The sequence below is a fragment of the Anomalospiza imberbis genome, chromosome 20 (assembly GCF_031753505.1).
Source record: "Anomalospiza imberbis isolate Cuckoo-Finch-1a 21T00152 chromosome 20, ASM3175350v1, whole genome shotgun sequence".
In the NCBI taxonomy this organism is placed as follows: Eukaryota; Metazoa; Chordata; class Aves; order Passeriformes; family Viduidae; genus Anomalospiza; species Anomalospiza imberbis.
The window spans coordinates 8,529,919-8,557,321 of record NC_089700.1 but is presented as its reverse complement, the minus strand read 5'-3'; the positions used below and the strand labels follow the sequence as shown (position 1 = coordinate 8,557,321).

The 27,403-nt window shown below is 42.8% G+C and overlaps 2 protein-coding genes across 2 annotated transcripts; both read right to left on the bottom strand.

Moving 5' to 3' along the window:
- Window positions 1–5,015: 5,015 nt before the first annotated feature.
- On the bottom strand, window positions 5,016–21,141 carry GDPD1 (glycerophosphodiester phosphodiesterase domain containing 1). Its single transcript, XM_068210635.1, has 10 exons — window positions 20,845–21,141; window positions 16,577–16,619; window positions 13,176–13,311; window positions 12,543–12,588; window positions 11,873–11,991; window positions 11,115–11,204; window positions 10,294–10,427; window positions 9,740–9,799; window positions 8,930–8,981; window positions 5,016–8,398 (listed from the first exon to the last, which is right to left on the bottom strand). The coding sequence occupies exons 1-10, from the start codon at window positions 20,978–20,980 to the stop codon at window positions 8,276–8,278; spliced, it is 939 nt and encodes a 312-aa protein (XP_068066736.1). The 5' UTR covers window positions 20,981–21,141; the 3' UTR covers window positions 5,016–8,275.
- A 1,379-nt stretch (window positions 21,142–22,520) lies between these two features.
- SMG8 (SMG8 nonsense mediated mRNA decay factor) lies at window positions 22,521–27,200 on the bottom strand. The gene is made up of 4 exons (XM_068210634.1): window positions 25,495–27,200; window positions 24,661–24,806; window positions 23,409–24,284; window positions 22,521–22,881 (listed from the first exon to the last, which is right to left on the bottom strand). The coding sequence occupies exons 1-4, from the start codon at window positions 27,170–27,172 to the stop codon at window positions 22,684–22,686; spliced, it is 2,898 nt and encodes a 965-aa protein (XP_068066735.1). The 5' UTR covers window positions 27,173–27,200; the 3' UTR covers window positions 22,521–22,683.
- Between the last annotated feature and the right edge of the window lie 203 nt (window positions 27,201–27,403).

Genomic DNA, 27,403 nt, shown 5'->3' with positions numbered 1-27,403 from the left:
CAATTCCCAGAAAATTCACCAGAATTAACCCCCAAATTCACACAAAATCCACCAATATTAACCCCCCAAATCCACCAGCACTAGTCTCAAATTTCATCAATATTAACCTCAAAATCCACCAGTACTAACCCCAAAATCCATTAATATCAATCCCCAAATCCACATAAAATTCACCAAGATTAACCGCCAAATTCACACAAAATTCACCAAGATTAACCCCCAAAACGCACCAGTATTAACCCCAAAATCGTGGCAGATTTGTACCCCAACAGCTGCAGGTGTGCTCACACCCCCAGCAAACCCCAATTAAATGCCACCCCTCAAAGCTCTGTAATTAACACTCCAGCACCCAGCAGCCCAGGGCATTTGCAAGCTTCTCCCTACACGTTTTTTATTCCCTAATAACAATAATTCAGTGTACAAAGTACACGTTTAATAATCCCAGAATGGTTTGGGGTGGAAGGGACCTTAAAGTCCATCCCATTCCACCCCTGGCACGGGCAGGAACTCTTCCCACTATCCCTTGGACGTTTCCAATATTAAAAATATTTAATTTTTTTTTTTTATCTGCCCATTTCTCACATCCATGATTAAAGTTCTGCATCTTCAGGGCTGAAATATATTTGCTTTATGAGATGATTCTTGTTCTAACTCTCTCCTGCTTAAGGAAATTCTCAATGATATTTTATTGCAGAATTCCTTAATTGGTAGTAAGAGCAATACTCTGGTTCAAATGTTAAATACATGGAATAATAAAGCAAAATTTCCATTAATTCTGATCACTTCTGTGGGTAAAACATCCTAGCTCGTGCTATAAATTATTTTCCTTCCACACAAGCCAAGCCCACCGCTCTGGTCACATCACTGAACCAGCTGGGTGAGGAATTCCACCACCAGATTTTCAACAATAATGACATTTTTTTTCACCCCCTGTACACTCGAGGCACAATTTAAACACGCTGCTAGCAAAGATTCAAGCACCGGGCTAGTTAGCAGCTGTAAAACACACCAAATAAAGAGGAAAAATGCTATTTTTTAAAAAATTTGTGTTATCTTGAGCCTGCTTTGAAGGCTTGCTTTAAACTTCTCCTTTTCTTAGGTAACCTCCTGCCTTCCCCAGCCAGCAGCAAAAAGCAAAAAACCAGATTTCCAGCCCCTCTGCCCAGTGCTAAAAGCTCTGTATTTAACAGATCTGGACCAGGTTATCAGCAGGAAGTGGTGACAGAATTTACTTGAACTTTAAATCACCCAGAAACCACAACAAACCATCAGCAAAACAAATTTACATCATCAAGAGGCTGCTGCAAAGAAGTGAATTTTTTTTTCCCCTCACCTGTGCAGCAGAGTTGTTCAGTGCATTATTATTTACAAGGTGAACATCAATGTTGTTTATAAAGGTTTCTATTGTTTATTGGTTTAGGGTGATGATAAATTGGAATTATTTTGCTTTAAGTTCAGCATCACCATGGAGATCTGGGGGCTCACACAGCTCTGAGGTTGTAGTAAAATATCATCAGAAAAAAGCCAAAATTTCTTCTTTAAGTTCGTAACCACATGGTTTACAAAAATGGGAAGGTTTTTAGGGATAACAGTGTTTTATAAGGAGAATTTTACTAGCTTTTGTAAAATAAAACACTGGTTGGGTTAAATGCTACTTATTAAAGCTTCAAATCCCACTTTCACATTTGATTCTGGGTTAGTTTAGTTGCAAACTTGGCAAGCACAGCTTGTGCAGCACCATGAAAACTTCTACTGGGCTGAGCTTTAGGGAAATCTATTAAAAAAAAATCTGAGTTTTGGCTCCATGATAATTACAACTCAGCTTTCAACTGAACAGCTCATTTCACTATTTGCAAACACTCGTTTTTTGGAGTCTGAGCAGCACAGCTACTGTTTTTCCCTGCTCAGTGTCTGATATCAGTTTAAACCTTAATTATCATTTAAACAAGAAAAGCCCAACTGATCGAGCATCCCTGCCTGGGGGGAACTTTTGTCGAGGCAATACCGAGAGGGGAGAAAACACCAGATCACCCACTGAGGTATTGCCTCAACACCTTGGGAATTAAGTGTGTTTAGAGCTGATAAAATCTCAGTTTCTGGGCATTCCGGAATTTTATTTGCAGCAGGTGTTAATGGCCTTGTAACCAAGGTACCTCCTTTGCTATTGCCTTTTTTCTCTATTTGTAAAATGGGAATATTTGAAATGTTTTAGACATGAGAAGGCATCCTTCAAGTGTTCCCACATCATTAACAGAAGTAGGTTTTTTTTTTCCTAATTTCACTATTTTTGCTCCAACTCAATTCCCAATTTCACTACTGGTCCTACAAAAACCCAGTGCTTCATCCTGCCCCAAAAATCACCAAGCCGTGAGTGTGCAGCGGTAGAACCACGCCGAGAGCGGATCCCTGGTTTCCCTGCCTACAGCAATAACCCAGATTTCACAATCAGGATTTGCACAGTCTCAGGTGGGGCTGCAGGAGCGTTCCCCTGCACAGCTCCGCACTGCGCGGTCCCGTCCCGCCGGGGAGGATGGAGCCCTGGAAAGGCACCGGGAAGGCGCGGTCCCGTCCCGCCGGGGAGGATGGAGCCCTGGAAAGGCACCGGGAAGGCGCGGGCTGCGGCGGCCTCCCGCGGCAGGACGGAGCAGGGACCTTCACACTGACTGCCTTCTCAAATTCATCGGACACGCGGAACGGCGGGGGCAAACCCAGGATAAAAAAAAAGCGTGTATATATATATATATATATATATACATACATATATATATATATATACATATATACATATACACACACACACATATATATATACACATATATATATATACACACATATATATACACACATATATATATACACATACATATATATATATATACATACATATACACACACACATATATATACATATACATATATACATATACATATACATACATATACATACATATACATACATAAATATATATATGTATATATATGTGTATATATATCTGTGTGTATATATATATACATATACATACATAAATATATATATGTATATACATGTGTATACATATCTGTGTGTATATATATACATATACATACATAAATATATATATATGTGCATATATGTGTATATATATATAAAAAAATATATATTACTATATTATATATATAATAAAATATTATAATATATAATAATATGTTCTTATATATTATTATATATTATTTTATATATATATATAAATAATATATAATAATATATAATAATATATTATATACAATAATATAATATAAAATATTTCTATTTATATAATATATAAAGTATATAAATATATAAATAATTATATTTTAATATATTTAAATACATAAATAATATATTTAAATATATAAAGAAATATTTAAATAAACATATATTTAAATATAATATTTAAATATATAACTATATTATAAAAATATATACTATAGTATATATAGTATATAAAGTATATATAAATATATATTTCTATATAATATATATTTTATATATTTTTATATAACATATATAAATATATATAATATATTAAAGTATATATAAATACACAAAAGTATATATAATAAATATATTAAAGTATAATATATAATTATACTATATGTAATAAATATATTAAAGTATATTATATATAATATATAAAAGTATATATAATATATTGAAGTCTAAAATTATACAAAAGGATAATACACAATTATATTCTTTATAGTAAGTATATGAAATTATGTATATAATAAATATACTTTTATATAAATATAAAAGGTATTAAAATTATATAAAGTATTATATATAAAGTATAAATACATATGCTTCATGTATAAAAAATATATACGCTTCATGTATAAAAATATATACGCTTCATGTATAAAAGTATATATACACTTATGTATAAATATATACACTTATGTATAAAATATATATACACTTATGTATAAAAAATATATACACTTATGTATAAAAAATATATATATAAAAAATATATACACTTCATGTATAAAAAAAATATAAAAAATATATACACTTATGTATAAAATATATATACACTTATGTATAAAAAATATATATATAAAAATATATACACTTCATGTATAAAAAAATATATATTAAAAAAATATACACTTCCTGTATAAAATATATATATATAAAAATATATACACTTCATGTATAAAAAATATATAGCTTCATGTATAAAAATATATATACACTTCATGCATAAAAAATATATACACTTCATGTATAAAAAATATATATACACTTCATGTATAAAAAATATATACACTTCATGTATAAAAAATATATATACACTTCATGTATAAAAAATATATACACTTCATGTATAAAAATATATATACACTTCATGTATATATATAAATCTATTTAAAAATGTATATAAAATATAAAGTATAGTATATGTACTATAGTATATGTCCTGAAAATTCCTTAAAATAATCAGCACCCCGAGCCTTCTCTGGATAAGTGCACTGGGACGTTGTTCTGAATATTCCGTGTGAGGTTTATGGCAGGTGACACCTCCTGAAGTGATCACTGATGAACAGTTCCCATGGTAAAGGCTCTGTAATGCCCCCCAGTTCCGTGCTCTGATTTACCAAATATTTAGGATGTGTTTTAAGCAATCAAACAGCATGCAGAGCCATCTGGAGAATCCTCTCATCATGCTGGAAAAATCCTTTAGAAGTTACTAAATATTGTAATATACAAACCCCCACTTCACCTTGCTCACCTAAATATGAACCCTGATGGCTTTAAAATTACACTTGACTTTCAAACCTAATATTTAATGGAACTTAGTGGCAATCCAGCAGGAAAGCTGGAAATTTTTCCTCTAGGACTAGAGGAAACATCATCCTGCTGATCATCAGAAAGGACAAACTTGCTGCAAGTGGAATTCCTGTGAACACAAACTCTCACCAAGGACACTGTAAGCACAAAACCACTCTCAGAAGTCAGGTTTTTAGGGAAAGAATTGACACCTAACAAGCATTCGGTTTTAGACTTTTTATGAGCAAAGATGTTTTAATGTGCCACATTTCAAAAGCATCAAATCCTTCTTCACATGAACAGAAAAATCACTGCATAGCTTTGGAGCCAGAGAGGTCCACGAGACTTTCTGCAAATTAAAAGTGCATGAAATACATGCAACCATCCTTCATACATAAAACAGTTTGCAACAGGGTTGAGAACACAGTGTTAAAACAATATTTAGAGTTAAAAGTACCTGAAAAGAATCTCTCCTCAGAGAGAGGGAGAGATTAACTGAACATCCTTCTGGACAGTTGTGCAAGTTCTCAACAAAAGCTTTTCTGTACAAGTGGTTTAAAAAAAAATCACACAGCGAGCTCTGGAATATTCAAAACAAGGATTAGAACAAATGTTTTACAGTTACCCCAAGTCCATGGTGTTTGTTACCAACAGTTATCATGGCCCAAGCCCTGCGCACTGGTGCTGGGATTCACCCATGGAACATTATCCGTCCCATGAGATCAAACCTGAGCTCTTGTGCTAAAGCCCAAACAGGTGAGTGAATAAATCCAGCAGCTTTTCCAGCACTGGACCCTTTCCCTCCCAATCAAATTTTAGATATTGAGCAGCAGATTTATCCAAGAGAGGTCAATGTATAACACAGCACAGCCAGAAGCTCCATCAGATGCAAGAACACTGGTGGTGTGACAAAAATTGGGTTGAAAAATGTGGTGAGAATTTTAGAAGGCAGAAATTTCCATCTCTACTACTAGAGAGAATAAAAATATTAAAATTAAATATAAAACACTGTCATTTCAGTACCTGTGTTTTATCATTCAATACAGAATAATGGAAAATTGTTTATTTATTGAGTGCTAAGGGAAACTTGAGACAAAGTAAATCAGAGATCAAAACTGGTATTTTAAAACTTAAATTTTCCTAACTGAAACAAACAAGTTTTAATATGTTTTTGATAATATTCTCTAAAACCATAATTATATCTGCGTCTTAATATTGGTGCATGTGTCAGAAATTCAATAGCAATAAAACTGAGTTTAAAAAAACCCACATTACATAAAAACTACCTGGAGCTACAGACTGCTAATAAACCCAGATTAGGACTGAAAGGTGGAATTTTTTAATTTACTGAGCTGCATGTGGAACATTTTCTATAACTATTCTGTGGCTTCTAAAAAGCAGGCAGAGCTGTGACTTGACTGATTATTAGCACTTATGTGACCAGACAGAACTGGTCTGAGAGGGAAACAGAAAGCTTAGTACCTAATAAATAATTTCATCCTTTTCCCCCCATGAACAGTTAGGAAGTTACATTTCCCTCTCTTCCATTCAATAAGCAACAAGGCTGATTAAATTAGGAGGAAATTGAATCTGCAGTCATCTTCACCAGGCAGATATTCAAAAGGACAACATTAACTCATCTGCCCCCATCAGCACATGTTCACTTGAATCCTAAATGCAGCAGTTTTTTTCCATTTCATCCAGACATATTCCTCAGAAAGGAACTGTGGTGCAGAAACAAACACTCTCCCTGCAGATGGATTTGGCATTCTCACAGCCTCCTGACAGGCAGTGGAACAGCAAAGATGCTCCACAATTATAAATATGGCACAGCAGCCAGGGGGTGCAACAAGAACCCTCCCAAATCTGAGCTACCAAAGGGAAAGAAAAGAGACTTAAAAATCAGTTTTTAGCACAGTGGCTGCTCCTTGCAGTAAAACCACATCTGACTAGTGTGTTTATTTTTAAGATCTATTATTTTCACATGAAATCCTTTCAAGAAAGAGACACTGCTGGACCCAAACTCTTGTTTAGAGAGAGCATCTGATGATTCAGTGACTGAGCTCTGTACACTGGGTGTCATTAAGCCACATAATCGAACCCCTGAACCCCCAGCCATGACATGAGCACACCAAGGCACACGGGCACTGCAGGCTCCAACCTGTCTGACACAGGGGTAACTCCTGCTCACAAGGACACAGCAGCATGGGAAGCTTCCAGAAATACCTTCCTGCCTAACCCCATTCCATCACACCTGGGGTTTTCCTGGCTTTTGCCAGTTATTCCCATGTCCATGCACATAAGCTTGATGGATATTGACTGGATTTTTGTGGAGAGAAAAGACTAAAAGTCTGTACACATTCTAGATTGACACTTCCTCCCTTTATAAACACACATAAAAATCTGCTTTGGGCAAATTCATTTAGTAGGAACATTTGCATTTGTCCCTGAAACTCCTGACCAAACTTAAGTCTTCTTTGGTCCCTCACCCTAAAAAACAACTTCCTGTTCATCAAGAACCACAGATGTGCAAAAGAATTTTAGGACATGGTGAAAAGGCTATTTCAAAGTGAGTGTAATCCGTAACAAGTGCATTTTTCCATCCTGGAAATGCAGCTACTGCCATGACAGGCAGACCAGAGCCAGGGGCAAACTTCAAAGTGAGTGTAATCCGTAACAAGTGCATTTTTCCATCCTGGAAATGCAGCTACTGCCATGACAGGCAGACCAGAGCCAGGGGCAAACCTGGACCCTGCATTACAACTCGGTGTCAAACCCAGATCCTGGTTTAAATCCTGTGTTTAGACCCAGACCAACAAGTCACAGTGCTGCCATCACTCAGAGAGGGTCCAAATCCAGTTCCAACTCCAGTTCAACATTCTTGTCAGTGAGAATGATGGAATAAATCTATACTGAGTTAATTTTGGCTAAAAGCGACCACCTTCACCGAGTACACTTCACTACCTGGCCAGCCACAGAGACTGCTTTGCTATTTCTCCTGTGCCTGTTTTCCTTTATTTTCTCCTTTTTTTTTTTTTTTCTGCTCTAAAGTTACCTGAAATCTAAAAGCAACACTAGAAATGCAAACACACAGGCTACACTTCCAGAAATTCTTCAGTTTCTGCTCACTAGAATATAACTGGAATAACTGACATGTCTGGACAGCTGCTTAGGAACACTTGTGACAGGTAAGATAAAGCTTATTATTATCTACAGGTACCTTATTAGGCAACTCTCTTCCTAATCATCACCATTTGTGAAGTGTGCTGTCACTAAATGAGCTATTTACAAATGTAAACTATGTAATTAAAGTTTTAAAATAAATAGAGAACCTTGACATTAGGTAGTGACTTGACAACAAGATCATCAGTTACATCTTTCCAACAAAAATGATCTGTGCATGCTGCCCCCAATTATTTTTTTAATGAGGAATATCCTTGGCTCACAATCTGTTCTGGAAGGACTTTCTCAGTTTTCTTCCTTCATGCTGGGTAATTATGTAAGAACTCCTTCAGTTTTGTTGGATAGTCTGTCATCACTCCAGTAGCTCCAAGATCAAATGCTCTCTTGTATTCTTGCTCTTCATTCAGTACCCAAATGTACACCTATGAAATGGGTGCAACAACCAAGTTATTACAGGAAATACTCTTTTCTTTTTAAAAAGTAGCTTTTGACCTAAATTGTTTGATCTGAGAGAGCTGTTACTGCATATTTAAAATGAGAAACAATTACACTGATACTGAACTTTTCCCCCTCACCTTCCAAAAGGGACATTTTTTAATGGTAACTCCAATTCTACTACCCAAGACTTCAGATCCTTCTAAAAGTCAGTATTATTTTGTGAAAGCCCCACATCAGATAACCAGTTTTGCAGATTTTATGGGCTTAATTTTGAAGTGGGGAAAAAAACCCTAAACTTCAAGGGATTTAAATGAAAACCTCTTTTTTTTTCCCAGGTATACAAATCTTTCTTTGCAACCAGAGCACTGCAAACATAAGAGCAGCAGCTTTTGCTCAGGAACTAGACAGCTACTCATGGTCCCAGAAACACAAAGAACTTGCTGGGGGGAACAGGAACCTCTTTCAAGGCTGTGTCTGTCTGGTTTGAATTCTCACTTTAGCTTTCCCCACTGTACCTGGATGCCCCGAGCTGTGAGGTGGTCAAACAGTGCCTTCCTCATCAGCAGCCTGAGAAAGGAGAGGGAGATTAATTAACAGCTTCAAGTATAGATAGAATTTTCAGTTTCTGTTGATGACCTGCAATGAAGTTTCCATACAGTGTGTAGAGTTCTCCACAAGAGAAATCCAATTCTAGAAGACCTCCAGTTCAAGCAATTCAAGTATCAGCTCTGCTGAAGATCAAATCCAGCAGAGAAATCCTTCACCCTGCAGGACGAAATCCTTACACCATGTCTGATGAACCAACCACTCAGATTTTATCCTTCCCACCAGAAGACATGAAAATGTCCTGGCCACTGGAGAAATTAAACTAACAGATGTCAGGGCTGGGAGACACTGCAGTCACTGAAAACCTGTAACTAAATCCCCTCTGAAGCACAGATATTCTTAAAATGCAAAGTGCTCCTCCTTGTAAGGCAAACAGTGTCTCTCCTCTGACAACATTATGAAACAGTCACATCCACGAAATCTGCATTCTGCATCTAATTGCATGTTAATTAGCTGAGCACGCTTAAGGACAGAAGCTTAACAGACACAACTGGAATAATTTCCACTGTCAACTGCACCTTAGAAAGCTTCAGTGTATGTAGAAAAGCATAAAAGCACACCTACATAAGATTTGAATCTGATTTATCCTGCACTGACAAAAAGCTGGAAGAAACTGAACATATATAATGCATAGCTATAGCAATAGCTAATCTTAGTTGAGTCAAGTGTTAATTTAAAGGCAAAATATAAATAAAAACTTAATCAGACAAAAATCTTACGTGTCAGCCAGCCAGATAACAAATCTCTGGCTTCTTGACATCTTCTCTGGTTCTTTCAGCCTGTTGAGGAAGAGGAAACCAAAAATTACCAGAGCACAGATTAAAATCTTAGTTGAGATATTCCTGCAAAAGGAATTTGATGAAGAAAGAATTCATCTTGCTCAAATTAGAGCAGTAATTTCACTGCTCAAGATAGTGACGTAGAATTGGGTTATACAAGAGAAATGAGCTACATTTAAGAGAAGCAGCAGAGATGAGAATTCTGCAGCATTTTGAGTGAAGAATGAGAAAGATTGTGAAATCTCATTTCCACCCTACTGCTGACTTGTCTCTTGGCCCTACCAGACAAATTTGTTCTCAAGAAAAGAGGAGAAAAGAGCAAGAATTAGTTGTTAGTACAGAACTGCTGTGTATTACTGTGCACAGAACTCTCCCAGCAGTATCCAAAAGTGCCTAAACCAAAAGAAAAGCAACCTCAGCCCAACAAAGCAGTGCTCAGGGAGGCATTGGGGTTCACCTGCTTCACACTGGTGCAGCAGTGGGCTGTAACTCACTTGAGGATGATGGAGGGCATGGGAATCTCAAAGAATTCCTCCTTGAAGGGAACGAAGGGCAGCAGCCCAGTGTAGAACAGGCCAAGGAGCAGGAGGACACGCTGGGCACAGAAGATGGTGGGAATGTCAGAGTTCTGCAGGAACCAGGAAAGAGATTCTCAGTTATCTGGGTAGATTTTGACTCTGTTGCAATTAAATGTACTCATCAGTGCATGTCTGAAGTTCAGCAATCACACCTGAGATTAAGCTGCCTTATGTGAATAAATTTAACTGCTGAAATAATCAACTAGACTGAACTATCAACAAGATGGATTTCACTCAGGTGTGTAACTCCCTTGGACTAAGCACAATTTTAATTTAATTCTAAATTGTAAAATTCCTCAGCACAAAAAGGAGGAGAATTATAACTGTGAAACAACAGCTTTATGCTGATGCAACTGTGGCCACTAGTGGCCACATCCATTCTTTTCATGCAAAAAAACAGACAATCAGCAATCCTTAGAAAAAATTGCTTTTTATCAGATGAATGATGTGTAAAACAGGCTTCTGAGAACTCCTGGCATAAAACTGCAATGCCCTATATTTCATAAAACAAGAATAAAACATGACTAAGCTTAATTCTTCAAGTATTTTATGGCAGGGTAGAGGAGCGTTAACTGTGCTTGTCTTATTTTAGCAGTACAGCAAGCAGAACGATCTGAGCAGAGAATTTCTCACCACAAGTAGAAGCCTGGCTTAGCTGGTTCAATCTTGATTTGAGGGTGCTTTTCTGTAGGTTTTGTCAGCACACAGTAACAAAGCTTAGCTGGACTCAGCCTTACCTCCTTGAAACACTTGCATACAATCTCATAATTGACATTGCCCCACACGGTCAGATGCTCTCTCTTGTACTGGCTCACCAGCTCTGAGACCTGCAGCACAGAAAGCACAACTCTCACATGGAGTCACTGGAAATTCAGTGCAGCATTATTTAACTGAAACTCTGCTTGCTTTGGAAATCATTACAGGAAAGAGTTCTTTACTCTTTCCCATCATCAGGTGGTTGGGATGCTTTGATGGGAAATAAACAGGCGTTCAGGACAACAGGTTATACCTACAAAAAAACCCTAAAGAATTCAAGAAACCTAAATGACAAAATAGTATTTTCTGGAAAATATGCCTACAAAAAACCCTGAAGAATTCAAAAAACCTAAATGACAAAACAGTATTTTCTGGAAAGACTGCCCTCTGTGCTGAACACATCCACACAGTAACATCATGTTTTTATGCTGCTTTGGAGAGCAACAGTCCCTAAGAAAACCCTTCCCATGAGGTACAAACCAAACTTGTCTCCAGCAGTGCTGGAGCAGTTTCTCTTCCAAATGAAGGGTCCAAAAGAGTTTTTACAGAACATCTTGCACAAGATCCCTTCTCTGTCTCCTGTATTACCTCACACAGAGAGCAGGACCCAACACGTGAAGGGTGAAGCAGTCCAAGAACACAGATCTGGCTGTCACAGACTGCCAGAACTCCAAAAAACTTCAGGAATATCAGCATCATTCCCCTGCCTTCACTGTCAGTTCAGCAGGTTCTCATGTACCTTTCTGATCAACACGTCGTTGTTCATTTTGATGTCAATGTTGACAGGAGTTTCTGGAAATGCCTCAAACACCTCTTGCAGGAGTGGGATACGATTGTCTGTCCCCTCACACTGACATTCTGGGGAAACAAGAAACTTCTCACTGCTGTGGCCACTTTTAACAAACCACAGATAAAAGCAGAAATGTCAGAGCACTCATTAGCTTCAAACTTTAATAAAAGTATAAAGTTCCAAGGATAATCACGTTTTCAAACAAAAAATGACTTCATTCAGCTGTAATTAACTATGACAAGCTTATTTCCATAATGAAAATGCCCTGAGCATGTTGCACATTCAGGTTTTAACTTCATGAAATTCACTCATTATTTAGCAACAGTAGGAGTGCAGGCAACATTAAAATCCTGAAATAGCAAACACAGGCTCAGTTACCACACACCAAATGCAACGAGATTAATGTGAAAAGACAAAATGAGAACAAAATTTCCTTCTGAACTCCAAGTCATACCTACAGTAACTACTGCACTAGTTTCTACAGCCAGGGTTATATTTTTCTTTTGAATCTTCTTTTGCCATGAGAGAAGCAAATGCACTTTTTTACTCCCTTTGCCAAAGCAGGAAACTGCCACGCTACAAAATGGAAAATTGAAACAGCAAGAGACAAACATCTCACCTTTCTGAAAGGTGACATCCAACTTGCAGAGATAGGGTGGAAGTTCCTTAAAAATAAAGAGGAATGGAACATCAATTCAAATGCAGGGATATAATCACGACCCTCCTCCAAAAAGACCAAAAAAATCATAATTCACAAGCCACTTATCTTCTCATCCAAAAAACTGATTCAGTAGCACCACTTTCAGTATTAATTGAACTATTTGGCATTCTTAGATTTGTGTCACCTGTAGTTGAACAAAGCAAAACAATCCCAGATGTCTGAGGATTCTGAAAATTCCACTGTAGAGGTAGGGGGGATTCATCTCCCAGTTTTGCCCCTAAAAACTGGTCACACCAGGAAGAGCTTTTGTCACTCTGCCATCAGTGTGACAAAACATCCCAGCTCCAGAGCCATTCACCCAAGCTGATACTGGAGGAGTAAATCACCCTGTGGAATGTGCCAGGTGTGATCTTCTGATTGCACAGGGAGTTTAGTGAGGGTGGTTTAGTTTAGGGTGGGTTTTTTGATTGGGTTTTTTATCGAGATGAATCCTCCCCGTTGGTTTTGGGCACCAGGCACACACAGAGCCCCCTGCCCACCCTATAAATGCACTTTTCAACAACCCCCCAGCCCATTTTCTCCTCAACTCACCGAGTATTTGAGGTCAGATATGTTGACATCAACTCCTGTTGATCTCTTCAGGTTCTCATCATGGGACACAACCACTTGCTCATCTTTTGTCAGGTGACAATCCAGCTCCAACATGTCTGTCCCCAAATTAACCGCGCTGCAAGGAAAGGCTGCCTTGAACCACTCGTGCTTTGTGCAGCTCCAAATCCAACACATTCCATAATCTAACCCCACTGGAAGGACTTTGGATGCTTTATTGGTGCAAGGAATCCTCCCAGTCCTGCTGCAGAGCAAGGAGCAAATAGGTATCCTCACAATCTCTGCTGCAGTGGGAAGCTGATGCAAGAATAAACAACATCTCTTGAAGCAGAGATGGGATTTTTGGCTCTGTCTCCCATAGGAATTGGGAAGCTCACCTGTGCATTGCAGCCTGCCACCCCAGGGTTGAGAAACCTGCTCCTAAAGGATTGGTTCAGGGTTTGGAGTGGGGTGTTTATGAGCAGCAGCACATCTGCCCACTGCAGGAAGTGAGGTTTTGAAAAAAGAAATCTGTGGTTAGAAACAACAAATGACAGAGGTGTGAAAGCTGGGTTGTTTTTTTTTTTTTTTTTACTTTATTTACATGAATCAGGAAGGGATGGATCAGGAAATTAGCAGTGGGACTTTTCAGCTTTTGTCTGTTTTATTGGGTAGCAAAACAACCTTAAACTATTGTTTTAATGAAAAAGTTTTAATTTAAATTAAAAGGAAATAGACAACTAAATATCCAGTCTTATTTTTCAAAGCAAAATAACTATTCCTGTTCCAACCCACTGCTTTGAAAAGCTCCAATCCAATCCCAAATCCACTCCACAGTAGTTTGGTTCATAGGAGGAGTAAGGAAAGCAAAAAGTAATTATAATATTGATGAAAATAAGAACAAGAAACCTCACACAAAAACAAAAAAAAGAGCTTTACTGCAATGAGCAGCGAATTGCTCATTTAACTAGAAAAGAGGTGACATTCCAACAGACAGATAAAAGTCTGAACTCTTCCTTCAAAACCTTTTTATCCACCTCTGAGCAAGCCTAGACCACCTGTGAGTTGTGCCTACCTGAGACCCAAAGCTCTGTAAATTCAGCAACAGCCTTTTCCTTGTGGGCTTTATTGGCTGCTGAACACAGCCCATGAACATCCACTAATGTAGTAACAAACAAAAAAATAAATCAGAACATACTCCCTAAAGTGTTTAACACAATTTCTGGTCCGGCTGGGATAATAATCAAGGAGGGTTGTCAAATTAAAGCCAATTTGTGAACTGTTTGCCAGTGCTGCTAATTAAGAATTAGGAGAAGAACAAAATCCTGTTACATATGGAAGAATCACAGGCTGTACTGGGTGATATTTTTCCTCCAGAGGGAAAGCAACTCCAAATCTGCTGCAGGAGATTTGCCAAATCTGTAGATGTCCCCATGTTTTATCATTTCACCAGCAGATTTTATTAGCAACATTTCTTGCTTAAGAAAGTCAGAGCTGATGCTGCACAGAAAGGGGAGAACAACAACTTTCCTTGTTAACAAATTTGAGACTTTGCCAGGCCCTTACAAGCAGCTCACTGCTAAATAAGCTTCCTCAAGTGCTGAGCTTTCCCAGCTGGAAATCAGTTTGTTCTGTCAAATTCACACTGCTCCAGAGAAGGCTCCAGATTCAGGACATCATTGTGGATTCAGATCCACCTGCTCCAGAACTCAAGCTGTGAGCTAGGCTCGCATTTGCAAATTAGGGTGAGAGTGCTCTTCCTTAAAATCTGTTGTTGTATAACCTAAAAGCACCACAGAGGCATTTAAATATGGTAAGACAAGATTATAGCCCCTCCTCCCCCTTCTAGTATGCTTTTTACCCAATAAAGCAAAACTAAAAAAATATTGCCTTTGGTACAAAAAGCTTATCATTTCCTTCCAGAATATTTGTAAATTAAGCAGTATAGAAACTGAAATAGCCAATAAAGGCGTCCTCCCCCCATACACACATTCTCATCTGGATTCAGCTACAGCAACAGCCAAATATTCCTGCTTGTGCCAACCAGCAAGAGCAGCTCCTGCAGACACACCCTGTCTGGCTTCACACAGAATCTGATGGATTATAAATTGATCAGCTCATATCAGCTGTTTGAGCCAGCCCTGACCATTTTTCACCAGCTAGATCACTGATTTTCTACCCCATTCCTTTTGCTGCTTTACTTATGAAGATGGGAATGAGCAAATGGGATGGAGAAAGCCTTTACCCCTTCCCAAAAGGAGCCAGAAGAGTTTCCACTCCTAACAGGAGGTAATTGCTCTGCTTCCTGCAGAGGTACCCTGGCTCTCTTTACTCAGATGAACTTTGCTACTGGCAGCTGTTGTGGGTTCAAAAACTGGACCTCAATGCATTTGTTCCACCACAGCTGTAAAATAATTAAAACGGGCAGAAGAGAGTCAGAAAAACATTGTCACAAAATGTATTACCCCCAGCACAGTCCTTACTCTAAGTATTACTGCTTATTTCTGGAAATAAAATAAAAATAGATAATGGAGTAACTTCCATTGCAAGAGACCTTCATGTACACAATGAGTATGATATGACATGAAAATTAAGAAATGGTTAAAAAGAAGGAAGAAGCACTTTCAGAAAGTCTGGTAACAGACTTGAAAAAAGGCAAGCCAGCAGGAAAAAAAAAAAACCCAAACAAAAAGCCACAGAAAACTATGCTGAGCTTCCATGGAGATAGAAAATAGTGCAGTACTTTCTTTTATTTGGTTGGGAAAGCTGGCACCCCTCAGGCTGCAGGGAAACAGCAAACTGATGAGGCTCCTTAGCACAAAGCAAATTAGAAAAACCCCAAAGAAAACAAAGAGGAGCCCACATAATGTGGTCCCTTCTCAGCAGCAGCTGGAGTTTTAGATATGCTTCTTCTTCAAATGCCTTTGAGAACCTTGTTAAAATTCACTACTTAAATGCTGGAGGCTTAAAAGGCTTTCTGGTCCCAACCCCATTTTAAACCCCTGAGTAAGAGGCTTTCACACATTGCGTGACTGCAGAGTGCGAGAGTGCAGGAAAAAATAAACATAAAAAAGCATTTGCTGCTTTATAGTGATAAATTAATAGAATAATCACCATTAAGCACAGTATTGTTTGCTGTTTTATTGGCTAGCACAGCTCAGGCCTCAGGGTTTGTTTCTATTTGTTACTGTGCACAGACCATAATTTGTGGTATCCCAACTCCTTCTGGTGAAGCTGGAGTGGATGTCTGGCAATCCACAGCAGTTATCCAGAGGAGAGCTGACTTTCAGAAATAGGATGCTGTGACCCCAAAGAACTGATGAAGTCCCACCTCCCTTGGTTGCTTCACTCACTAAAGACAATGAGAACACCTAATTTAGATATTCTCATCCTTTTGTACTCACTGGTGAAAGGCTGCCATTGTGTTCTCCAGGTTCTCTCCAGCACCTACAGAAATAACAAAAATAAAACTTAACAGCCTTTTTCTCCCCTCAATCCCACTGAAAATGTAATGAAAAACTAACAGGTTTTAAAATGTACATATTTTGAGAAATGAGGATGAAGCTCAAGGCAGAAATCTCTGATGCCACCAATGCACTGGAGGGACATGACCTTCTCCAGGTAAAATGACCTAAAAAAAAGAACTTATCTTGGATTTGTGTAACACAGAATATTCAAACCAAAGTGTTTGTTTTACCAGAGGTATTTAGCTAGGACAATAAGTTACAGAGGCATAGGGAAAGTACATGCAAAAATCTATTTGAGAGTCGGTGGGAAGAGTTACAAGAGAAAAAAATAACAAAAAGCTATGAATTAAAGCACCCAAGACATTCTAAAGCTGACACTCCCTAAATGTATAACCCAGCTGGGGTGAAATAGGTGACATCCTCGTTTTTCAGTGCAAGGATATTCCCCAAACAGCACAGATCTGTCAATAATTGTTTGTGCTGCAGGAGAAGGGAGGTCTCACATACAAGTAATGAAACACACGTCAATTTCAGTTAAGAAATGAAAGGACAAGCAAATTTAATTTTCTCTCAGGCAGGATTAAACTCTGCAACTCCTGAGCCAGCATTCTCTGCATAAAAAACCTTTGAAAATCAGCCTGAGTAGGGACTGGAAAAGGTTGTGCCTTCTCCCCACCTCAGATAATAGGCAATATTATAGACTGAAAAACAAAACCACCTCAGGAGGATACTCATGCTGATGAAGATATCTATGCAAATTTCAACTGCTCTCTGACAGTAATGAATGACAGACTTTGTAAACAGCAATTATAAGAGCTCTAATTAAGGCCTTGCCTATTAACAAGACCTCACCAGGACATACTTACCTAAACCTGCGTTCAGTTAATTAAAGCAATGCACAACCACCACTTTAAAATTGTTGTTCTCAGGTAGGTTTACAAAATGGAAGACTTAACTTAGAACCATGATGACAAAAACCTGCAGGGTTTAATGTAAAACAATATGGTGAGTCCACAGCAGCTTCCGTGATCAGACATTCACCAACATTTTATGGGATTTGGTTGCAGAACTGGGAATTGGCTGAGTGGCAAAAGTGAATCACGGGACAAAGGAGAACACAAGAACCTCATGGTATCCATCTGGTGATTGCCTAACAAATGGGAATTCCCTGCACAGGGCCTGGCTGATCAGTTACAAATTAACTGCAATAATGATTGAGTTTTTAGATAACTTATCAGCTGTGGCAATCCAGCCCATACATCCTGAACGGTGAGGGAAGGGCCAAAATACCTGAGTCAGGTCTTCAATTTGTGAACAAAACAAGAGTATCCTAACATTCTGGGCAGAAAGTTCCAAAAATAAAATTTTAAGTGGCTGATCTAACAAATCACGTGGCAGGGAGGTGGTCAAGGGCCAGGGATGGTGACATATCAGGGGTGGCGAGTCAAATGCCTGACTTGTAGCATTTTGGGGGAAATGAGGAACAAAGTTGAGAGATCAGCTGAAAGAAGAATTCTAAATCAGCAACCACATGCAGAAAAGGGAACCACACAAGTTACTTCATAAATGTAATTTTCTCCCTTGAAAAGTGAGAAGGCTGGGCTGACCAAAGGGCTTCTGACACTTCCTCAAACACGCCTCCAGCTTCACGGGCTCATTCCCTACAAGGAACAGACTTCCCCAGCCAAAATGGCACTTCCAGACATTAGGAGGGCACATTCCCACTCTGCAAGCACCGCCATGGCCGAGAGCGAGCCAACACCAAGCACTGCCACAAGGAGATGACCTTCAGAAGGTTTTGGGGCCAGCAGGTCAAGGGAGGTGATTGTTCCCCTCTGCTCAGCATTGGTGAAACCACACCTGGAGCACCACATCCAGTTCTGGGCTCCAAAGTACAAGATTGACATGGATCTACCAGAGGAAGTCCAAGGGAGGGCTGTGAAAATTAAGGAATGAGAGATTTACATGTGCAATGAGAGGCTGAGGGTGCTGGAATTGTTTTGTCTGGAGAACAGAGGCTGGGGAGGATCCTACAGGTGTAAATACTGGATGGGAGGGAGTAAAGACTCAGCCAAACTTCTTGGTGGTGCTCAGGGAAAGGACAAGAGGAATGGGAGCAAGTTTAAATACAGGAAATTCAGTTTATAAACGTAAGAAAACTCCCCTTTTGTGCTTCAAGAGTGACCAAACTTTGGAACAGGCTCCCTGAAGAGGTTGTGGAGACGCCATACCTGGATGTATTCAAAACCTAACTGGATCAGGTTCTGGTTAACCTGCTCTGGTCAGATGTGATCTCCAGAGGTCCCTTCCAATCTGAATTATTCTGTGTAAAAATCATCATGCTACCCTCTCTCAGAGGAGACCCTGCAACCTAGGGCTGCTGGCATTGACAGAGGACTCCAACACAGAATATCAAGACTCAAAAATTGCTCTCAGAAATTACCAATTTTAAAATTATGCAGACATGAAGAAATAATTCAGCGATGAGTCTACAAAATGAGGTGACAAAATTCTTGAATGAAAAAGCATGATAAATCAAGCCCCTCAGACTTAAAAAACTTGACTGTACAAGGTTTCATCCCAGAGGGGAAAAAAAGCCAAACCAGTTAAGCGTTACCTTGATCTCCCCAGCTAACTGCAATAGTAATGCAATAGGAAACCTGACGCTGAGTCTAAAGCTACAGCATGACTAAAGCCGGAGAACTCAAGTCCCACAGGAATTTATGTTACAGGGTAAACACCAAGGAGAGCAAAGCAGGAGCGATCTTCCGCCTCAGGTGAGCAAAAGGCTGCTGCAACGTCCAGCCTGCCTCAGGTGGATTTCACAGGAACAATTCACAGACCGTGGACTTTGAATGCCTGAGGAATAATCCTCCCTTAAGCCAGGCTTTCCTGCTGTTCCGACGGAGCTTAGAGCAACTGGCCCAAGCACTCGCATTCCAGGCTTAGGGCTGTGTATCTTAACTAAGGTGCTTGCAAAGGAGTGAGAACAGAAGATTTAGGGGATCATTCCAAGTTCCAACAAAGTCGCCTGCAAGTTTTTAACAGCTTACAAATAAAAAAAAAAAATTAAGAACCTTTTCTTTTGCTGAAGGAAAAATATAAATACCAAGCAACTGATAATATAGAAAGTCCTCACAAAAAGCTACATTTTATGCTATGCTTAAAGCTATAGTTACAAAGAAACTTAAACTGCCAAGTAAAGTAAATGAAAGAAGTGCCAGGAATAAAATCATTAGGAGATCAGCTCCAGTTTTTATATTTTGATAATTCAAGGCAGCAGCATTTGTTAAGGACCATGGGTTAAAACTGTGATCAACCCCCGCATAAACGGGCACTAAATATGATATTGAAAACTGTTTAAATGCAGTACCAGACATCTCTCACACAAAATATCGAAAAATATTTACTAGCAAGCTACCTATTTTCAAAAAATTAGGTGAGGCAGCAGGGAAGAGCACAGAGCTGATCTCTACAGAGCAGGAAGACACACCTTGCTGCATTTCCCCCCTCCCAATGCTTTGGAATAGGTAGGAGAAACTTAAAAAAAAGCCTGTTTTAGACAGAATCAACATGCCTGACTTTCAAATGGAAGAGGGTTTTACCAGGGCACTGAGCCATTCACTGTCTGCCTGCAACACCGAGGGGAGCAAGAACAGACTCACAGCAAATTCTGCTTCCCCTGAAAGCAGAAAGCAAAGCAAACAGGAGGTCAGGGGCAGGAAAATTGCTCTCTTGTACCTGACCTAAGCAACAGCCAGACGCCCATCCGGTTGGGGAGAGAAATACCAGGATACAGAATCGTCAGAAGAAAAAAAAAAAAAAAAAAAAAAAAAAAATAGACGTGTCTGAGAGGGAAAACATCACGCCCCATTAAAAAAAATTTAAAAAGCTGATTTTCGACTAGCGCGGTCAGACCTCGGAGATTAATTCCGCGCTGAACCGAGGCACTGGTCAGCAGGTGGCACCTAAAATTAGGCTGAGGGAGGAAGGTTTAAAGGGAGCCCACTGCAAGCCACGGGCACCGCGCAGTCCCTCCCGCGCCCGGCGGGCCAGAGCAGCGCCCCGGGGTCGTGAGGGAGCATCGCCCGCGGGCCGCGGAGCCCTGAGCGCCGGGAGCCCGGCGGGGACCGTCCCTCGGGAGCGGCAGAGAGCAGAAAGGCTCCCGCATCCCCTCCCCTGCATCCCCGCACCCCCTCACTCACCGCCGCGGTGCGAGATGTGCCGGCAGCGAAAGCGCTGCCGCTTGGGCCGGTGGAGCAGCCCCGGGCACTTGAGGAGAAGCGCGGAGGTGAGGACGTATCCACCCAGCGTGGAGAGCACGTAGAGCGTGGCCGACATCCTGCACCTGTCACCGGCGGCCCCCGGCCCCGTCCTGCCGCGGTCCGTGTCCCTGTCCCAGCCCGCAGCCGGCTCGCGGCGAGGCGGAGCCGCTGCGGGACGCGGAGGCTCTGAGGGAGCGGCGGCTCTGAGGGAGCGCAGCCTCTGCGCCCGCGCAGCCGCCCCGGCGCCGCGAGGGGCGCAGCGCGCAGGCGCGGCGGCCCCGCGCCCTTCCCTTCCCTTCCCGCCCGGCCGTGAGGGGCTGCCCGCCGCCGCCGCCACCGCCGCCGCTTCACAAGCGTCGTGGGTGTAATTCCCAACGACACGCTTAAATTGCCAACCGCGCCGTGCCGGCTCCCTGCTCGCAGGTGGAGGGATGCGTTTTCCACACCCCCGCCCTGCGCCCGCCTCGTGGGCGGGGCTGTCACGGTCAAAAATCGCTTCGCAAGTGCGGTGGGGTAGTTCTCAATTACACGCTTGTATTTTCCACCTGGCTGTACCGGCTCTCTCCTCACAGGTGGAAGGATGCGTTTCCCACACCCAGCCCCTCAGAGACGTCGTATTCCCAAGGAAGGGATGTGTTTTCCCCCACCCAGCCCCTCAGACATGTCATATTCCAAATGGGAGGGATGCGCTTTCCCCACACAGCCCCACAGAGGTCATAAAATCATGGGTTGGATCTTTAGAGCTCACCTAGTCCAGCCCCTTATGTCGTATTCCAAACAGGAGGGATGCATTTTCCACACCCTGCCCCTCAGAGATATCGTGTTCCAAATGCAGGGATGTGCTTGCTTCATCCAGTCCCTCAGCGATGTCACATTCTGAATGGCAGGGACATGTTTCCCACACCCAGCCTCCCTGAGAGACCACAGAACCACGGAATGCTTGGAAAGGATCTTTAAAGGCCATCTAACCCAACCCCTACTGCTGTATTCCATACGCAGGGATGTCTTTTCCTCAGCCAGCCCCTCACAGATGTAGTATTCTGAGCAAAAACCAGGTCTCAGCTCCGGTCATGCAGTGTAATTACTGCACTACAGCAAACTGGCAAATTAAATTTTGTGTGCATGATAATTAGAAGCAAATATTCTAGAAATTAAATTAGGTCTCAGCATACAGCTGCTGTCACTAATACATCTTACCTCAGTTAAAAGTCGATTTACTGTGGCTGATTTTTTGGCACTGAGTCACTTGATACAGGTGAGCACAGTTTCTGGCTTTGCTGTTAATACACATCAGAACTGCAGTATCTTTTTTTTTCCCCCCCAAGACAAAAAGATTTTTCCTATCATCACATTAAAAGCATAATTTATATACAAATAGCTTGTTCAGAAAAAGAAAAGATTTTGCTCATCATTGCCTCAATATGACAAAGTTAACTCTTGATTTCAGGCAGTGCTAATTTTTTAATATTCCTAAACAAGTACATAAAAGACAGGATGGGGAAAAGCACTGTCATCAAAACATCTAGTAACACAGGATCAGCACTTCATGAAGACCAGCTTTTATTTTTTTACATATGAAAACTTAATAAATGGAAAATTTACATGTCTCAGATCCCTTTTCCTGCTTTGATATCAACTTTATTTCCAATCTGACCGTGTTCCAGTGAAATACAGTGGGGGCTTCACACAATTGCAGTGACAGCTGTTGGGTAACCACAACCCATGAGCTGGCTTGAAGACAGCCTTCTTAAACTAAACCAGAGATGCCCCAAACCATTCTTACTGTGTAATTGCTTTCAGTATTCCTCGGAGAACTTTGTAGCTCATTAATTGTTGGCTTTCTTTGGGAGGGAAGCAGGGCCCCCGTTCTGTCACGTAGGCGTAGGGAAACCTCAGCACCCAGAGTCCATCAGAGGGAAGGGTGATTTCCTGCTTCTCAGGGTAAAATATAGGACAGGGTGGTGGTCCTGGTTGAACCTAAAGCCAAAAGAAATCATGAGTAGGCAATCAAACATCATTACTACCTCAAAAAGTAAGAAAATGCAAATGGAGATTTTTCAAATGTGTATTAAAAGAAAAAATGGAAGAAATTGTGAAGAATTCTCCAATTCAGAAAAAACAACATTTTTTCACCTCTTAAATTCAAATTGTAACTAATAATAATTGAGCAATGAGTCACTGCTTTTCTCCATGACATTTAAAATGACAAAGTAATTCTTAAAGAGTCATTGTTATTTTTTTTGTTTTTAAAAGCCATTATTACGGCAGGGAATGCCAGTAACTCATCCTTGATAAAACATTTTTGTAAACTTACTTTATACAGAGTATAAATTTGGCACGTTGAAGTTTAAGAAACCCCAAGTGCTTATGTAACAGATACTTTTGGAAACAACTGCCTTGGCTGAAGTTGGTTTGAGTTGGAGTTTCTTGTCACCCTTGCTAATGAATGTTTCCACAACCACCCCTGCCTCTGCTGTTCCCAGATCCCCTCCTGCACTTCCTACCTGAGGCGTTAGGGTGATCTGCAGAGGAGCATCGGGAACCACCACGAAGAGCCTCATGAACTGGGCGTAGTGGGGCTTGAGGCCCCGTCCCTGCGTCGAGGACAGGATGTACAGGGGCATGTCGGAGTTGAGGGCTTTCAGGGCAGACTCCTTCGGGCCCCCTCCCATCACCTTCATCACCTTATCAGGCCCTGAGCACATGAACCTCCTCCCACGTGCATCTTCATATTCAAAGCCCACAAAAGCCCGAGCGATGTCGTCCCTCCGCCGGCCTCTTCCCATCACCACCGCGCTTCTTTTCCCAGGAACAGCCTTGTTGGGTGCAGGCCAGGAATTGGTGTCTAGGTCTCCTTCATCTTCAGTTCTCGTCCTGATGACAATGTCCCAAGGCATTAAATAGTTTGTTCCCGGGATAAAGCCTTGTTGATCTAAGCCTGTGTGGAAGTTATAAGCCTTAGCAGGCCCCAGCTTGACCAGTGACCAACTGGAGAATTTGGGCAGAAGGCCTTTGGGGCAGTTGGAATGGAGCATCCCGGGGAGGTACTCGACAGTGGAAGCCTGGCGGTCCACCAGGCTCGGCCTCTTCTCACTCTTGGAGTCCCCGCTCTGCCCGTGGCTTTCTGCATTGTCCCCTCCACCCTGGGCATCGGGTGGGTAAGTGCCCAGGCTGCCTGTGGACTGGCCCAGGCTCAGGGCTAAGCTCAGGCCTGTGCTCTCTCCCTGAGTCTGAGGTTCTTTCTCTTTGAGTTTCTCAATCTCGCCTTCCGGAGGGGCGGGCGATGCCTCGTCCCGAGCAGGCGCTGGGTCAGGTGTGCTTGGCTGAAATATGGGGAAGTTGATGTGCTCCAGTTTTCCACAGCATTTCTCTTCCAGCAGCTGCAAGAAAGAACATGTGGTTTAGTATCCACCCCGAGATGAGGGAGTTCAGAGCCACAACATTCAGCAGCTATAATTAAGATTCAAGAGGTTTGCACCACGTGAGAACCAAAGCAGCGATGGGAACACGGCCCAAAGACCTGATTATTTAAAATTCACATGAACCAATACATTCAAAGTGTAAACAGGTGTTCCTGTGTGTGTGCACTGGTAGACTGGAACTGCCCATCCTGGTCAGCCCATTTCTGCTCCCAGAAATGTCTCGCCCAAGCAAAAAGCCGATAAGGTTAAGAGGAAACTTGTGGTCACTTCAGGATACAGACTCTGCAGATGAAACAAAAGCACTGCTTGAAGCACCAACAGACCTAACAGTTACCTGGTAAAAGTCATAATTAGCTGCTTTGATATCAAAGGGGTCCTCCCGAGGAGCTTGTTTCCTTCCACAGTTACAGGCACCAGTGGAACGAGCGCGGCTGTTGTGGTACAGAATTGGAGGATTTCTGTCTGCTTCTGGCTTTTCCCCTAAAAGGAAAATCAATCAAACCTTGGGCAAATTGCTCACCATTCAAAATTTTCTTTATTCCCTTCATCCACTGCTCCCTCCCTGCTATACTCAAATACAAAATGTTTGTCAAGCAACTCCTCCCTTTCCCACTTTTACTAATACAAAGTTCCAGTGGAGGTTATACCACTAAACCAAATCTTATTTTACAACCTCTTCCTGAAGGCTCTAAGTTCTTCTGCCTGCAATAAACTTGCAAAGTCAGTTTTGACTTTCTGATCGACCAGGTTATTTAAAACAAAGGGGGATGCTCATGCTTTTTAGAGAACTTTGTTCTTACACTCCTCTCATTAGAAGGACTCCAGTAAAATTGCTTTTAGTTAGTAAGACAGAATCAGAGTTACTGCTAAAATCAGAGGAAGAGTTACTACTAACAGTGGACTGGCTCCTAAACTCAACATAAAGGAAACCTACACAACAGCTCTGCTATGATCCCACTGTAGAGATGATCACAGAATCATTTGGGGTGGAAAAGAGCTCTGAGGTCATCGAGTCCAACCTTTGCCTGGTCACCACCTTGTCAATTAGAGCACAGCACCGAGTGCCACATCCATTCCTTGAACACAGAGTCGGTGCTTTCAGCCTAAGGCATTTTAAAGCAGATACAACACTAAACCATGAAACCAAAGCACGAGTGAGCATGTCTACCTGCTTTGGGGAGCAGATGGAACTTGTGCACGCAGTGCTGGTCTGTCAAGCTCCGCTCCTCGCAGAGCTGGTGCCCGTTGCTCCAGAACTTGTAGCAGTCCTCGTTGAGCTGCATGGCGTATTTGTGGAAGGCTGGGCCCCGGGCGTGCTGGCTGTACACACGCAGGGCCTGGGCCAGCTGGTTCTTGTGCACTGTCATGGTGTAATTGTGGGGCAGGTTGGACTGGTAGGCGCTGTGGGCCATGGGCAGGGCCTTCTGGCAACGGTTTTCGGAGAACTTGGTGTCTATGTCTAAGTAGCCTTCCAAAACTTTGATGCTGCTCATGATTTTTGAGCTCAGCTCGCCACAGGTTGGGTCATCGTCTTTGCCTTCGATGGTCACTTCATAGAGTTTTAGAGCTGCAGCCACCCACTTCTGGTAGGTCGGGAGCTCGAAGTGAGAGGGCTGCGGGTTCCTCCCCACGCTGTCTTCAAAGCCCTTCTTGCTGAGCACCAACTCCACGTGCTGCCACAAGAACTCCTTGAGGGTGCAGTCCACGAGCTGCCCAGAGGAGCTGGAGCTGCTACTCTCTGCATGGAAGGAGAGCTGCTGCCGGCCGTGCCTCATCATCTGATACCTCCTGGGTCCCGACAGGGTGGGAGCCAGCAGCGAGTCAGTCTCTCTCATGGTGCAGTTGCTCCTGAGCTGGTCGAGAAGCATGGCCACGGGATCGTCTCCGTCCTGGGGCCCACCAGCCACGATGTACACAAAAGCCTGGTTGGCGGGCACGGTGAACAGGCAGTTGATGCTCTGGTTGGTCAGCACCCGGCTCTTGCGGAAGATGCGGTAGATCTGATCCTCCAGAGCGTGCTGCAGCCTCCTCTTGGGGGAATGCTTCTTGGGGGGTGGCTTTTCCAGGTGACCACAGGGATCCTGGCCCCTGCTTGGCAACGGATCCACCTTCAGAGCCCCGTTGAGCTGGAAGAGGAAGAGGAGGCGTGGAGGGCACGGCCTGCAGTTGAGCTTCCACTCCTTACCGACAGGGCAGTCCTTGATGGCAGCCTTCAGGGAGGGCAGCACCTTCTGCCGCAGCCCGTCCAGCGCCCTGAACACGCGGTCGTAGGTGATGTCGAAGGAGCAGGTGGGATGCACCAGCAGCAGGATGTGGCACACGGAGAAGAGGTAGAGGAGGCTCAGGCAGTGCAGCTTCTCCTGGTGCTTCCAGAACTCGTGCGCCTCGGCGTGGGGCAGCGGGGCCGGGCCTCCGGAGGGGTGGCCGGGCCCGGCCTCTCTGTTCTCGGCCGCCGCCAGGTCCCCGCAGGCGCGCAGCAGCTGCGGCGTGTCGCAGATGGAGGTGAGCACCAGGTACAGCACGCGGCTCTCCTGGCTGTAGTACGCCTGCAGCTGGTTGTAGTCCTTGGTGGCCGGGTCCCCCTCCTGCCCCGCGGCGCCATCCGCCAGCTCGGGATCCTCCTCCGGGAACAGCGGGAACACCTGCCGGTCGCACACGGTGCTCACCAGGGCCTCCTTCTCGGAGCAGAGCTGCAGCGCGGTTTTGCCGAAGATGCCCACCACGCACACCTCCTCCTCGCCGCCCGCCGCGCCGCCCGCCTCGGCCGCCAGCAGCAGCTCCCGCAGGCTCATGGGCCCCACGGCCGTGCCCATGGCCCCGGGCGGCCCGGCCCCGGGCGGCGGCATGGCCCGGCCCGGCCCCGCTCCCGGCCGGAAGCGGCGGAGCCCCGGCTCCGGCCCCGCGCATGAGCGGCCCCGCCCCGGAGGGCGCGGGCAGGGCACGGGAACGGGCACGGGCACGGGGGGCTGGAGCAGGACCGCGCCGGGGGTGACAGCGCGGCCAGCGGCGCTGCTCCCCATCGCCCCCGAGCGCCGGGGGAACCGTGCCGGCGTGCCGGGCAGGGCTGTGCCACCGGG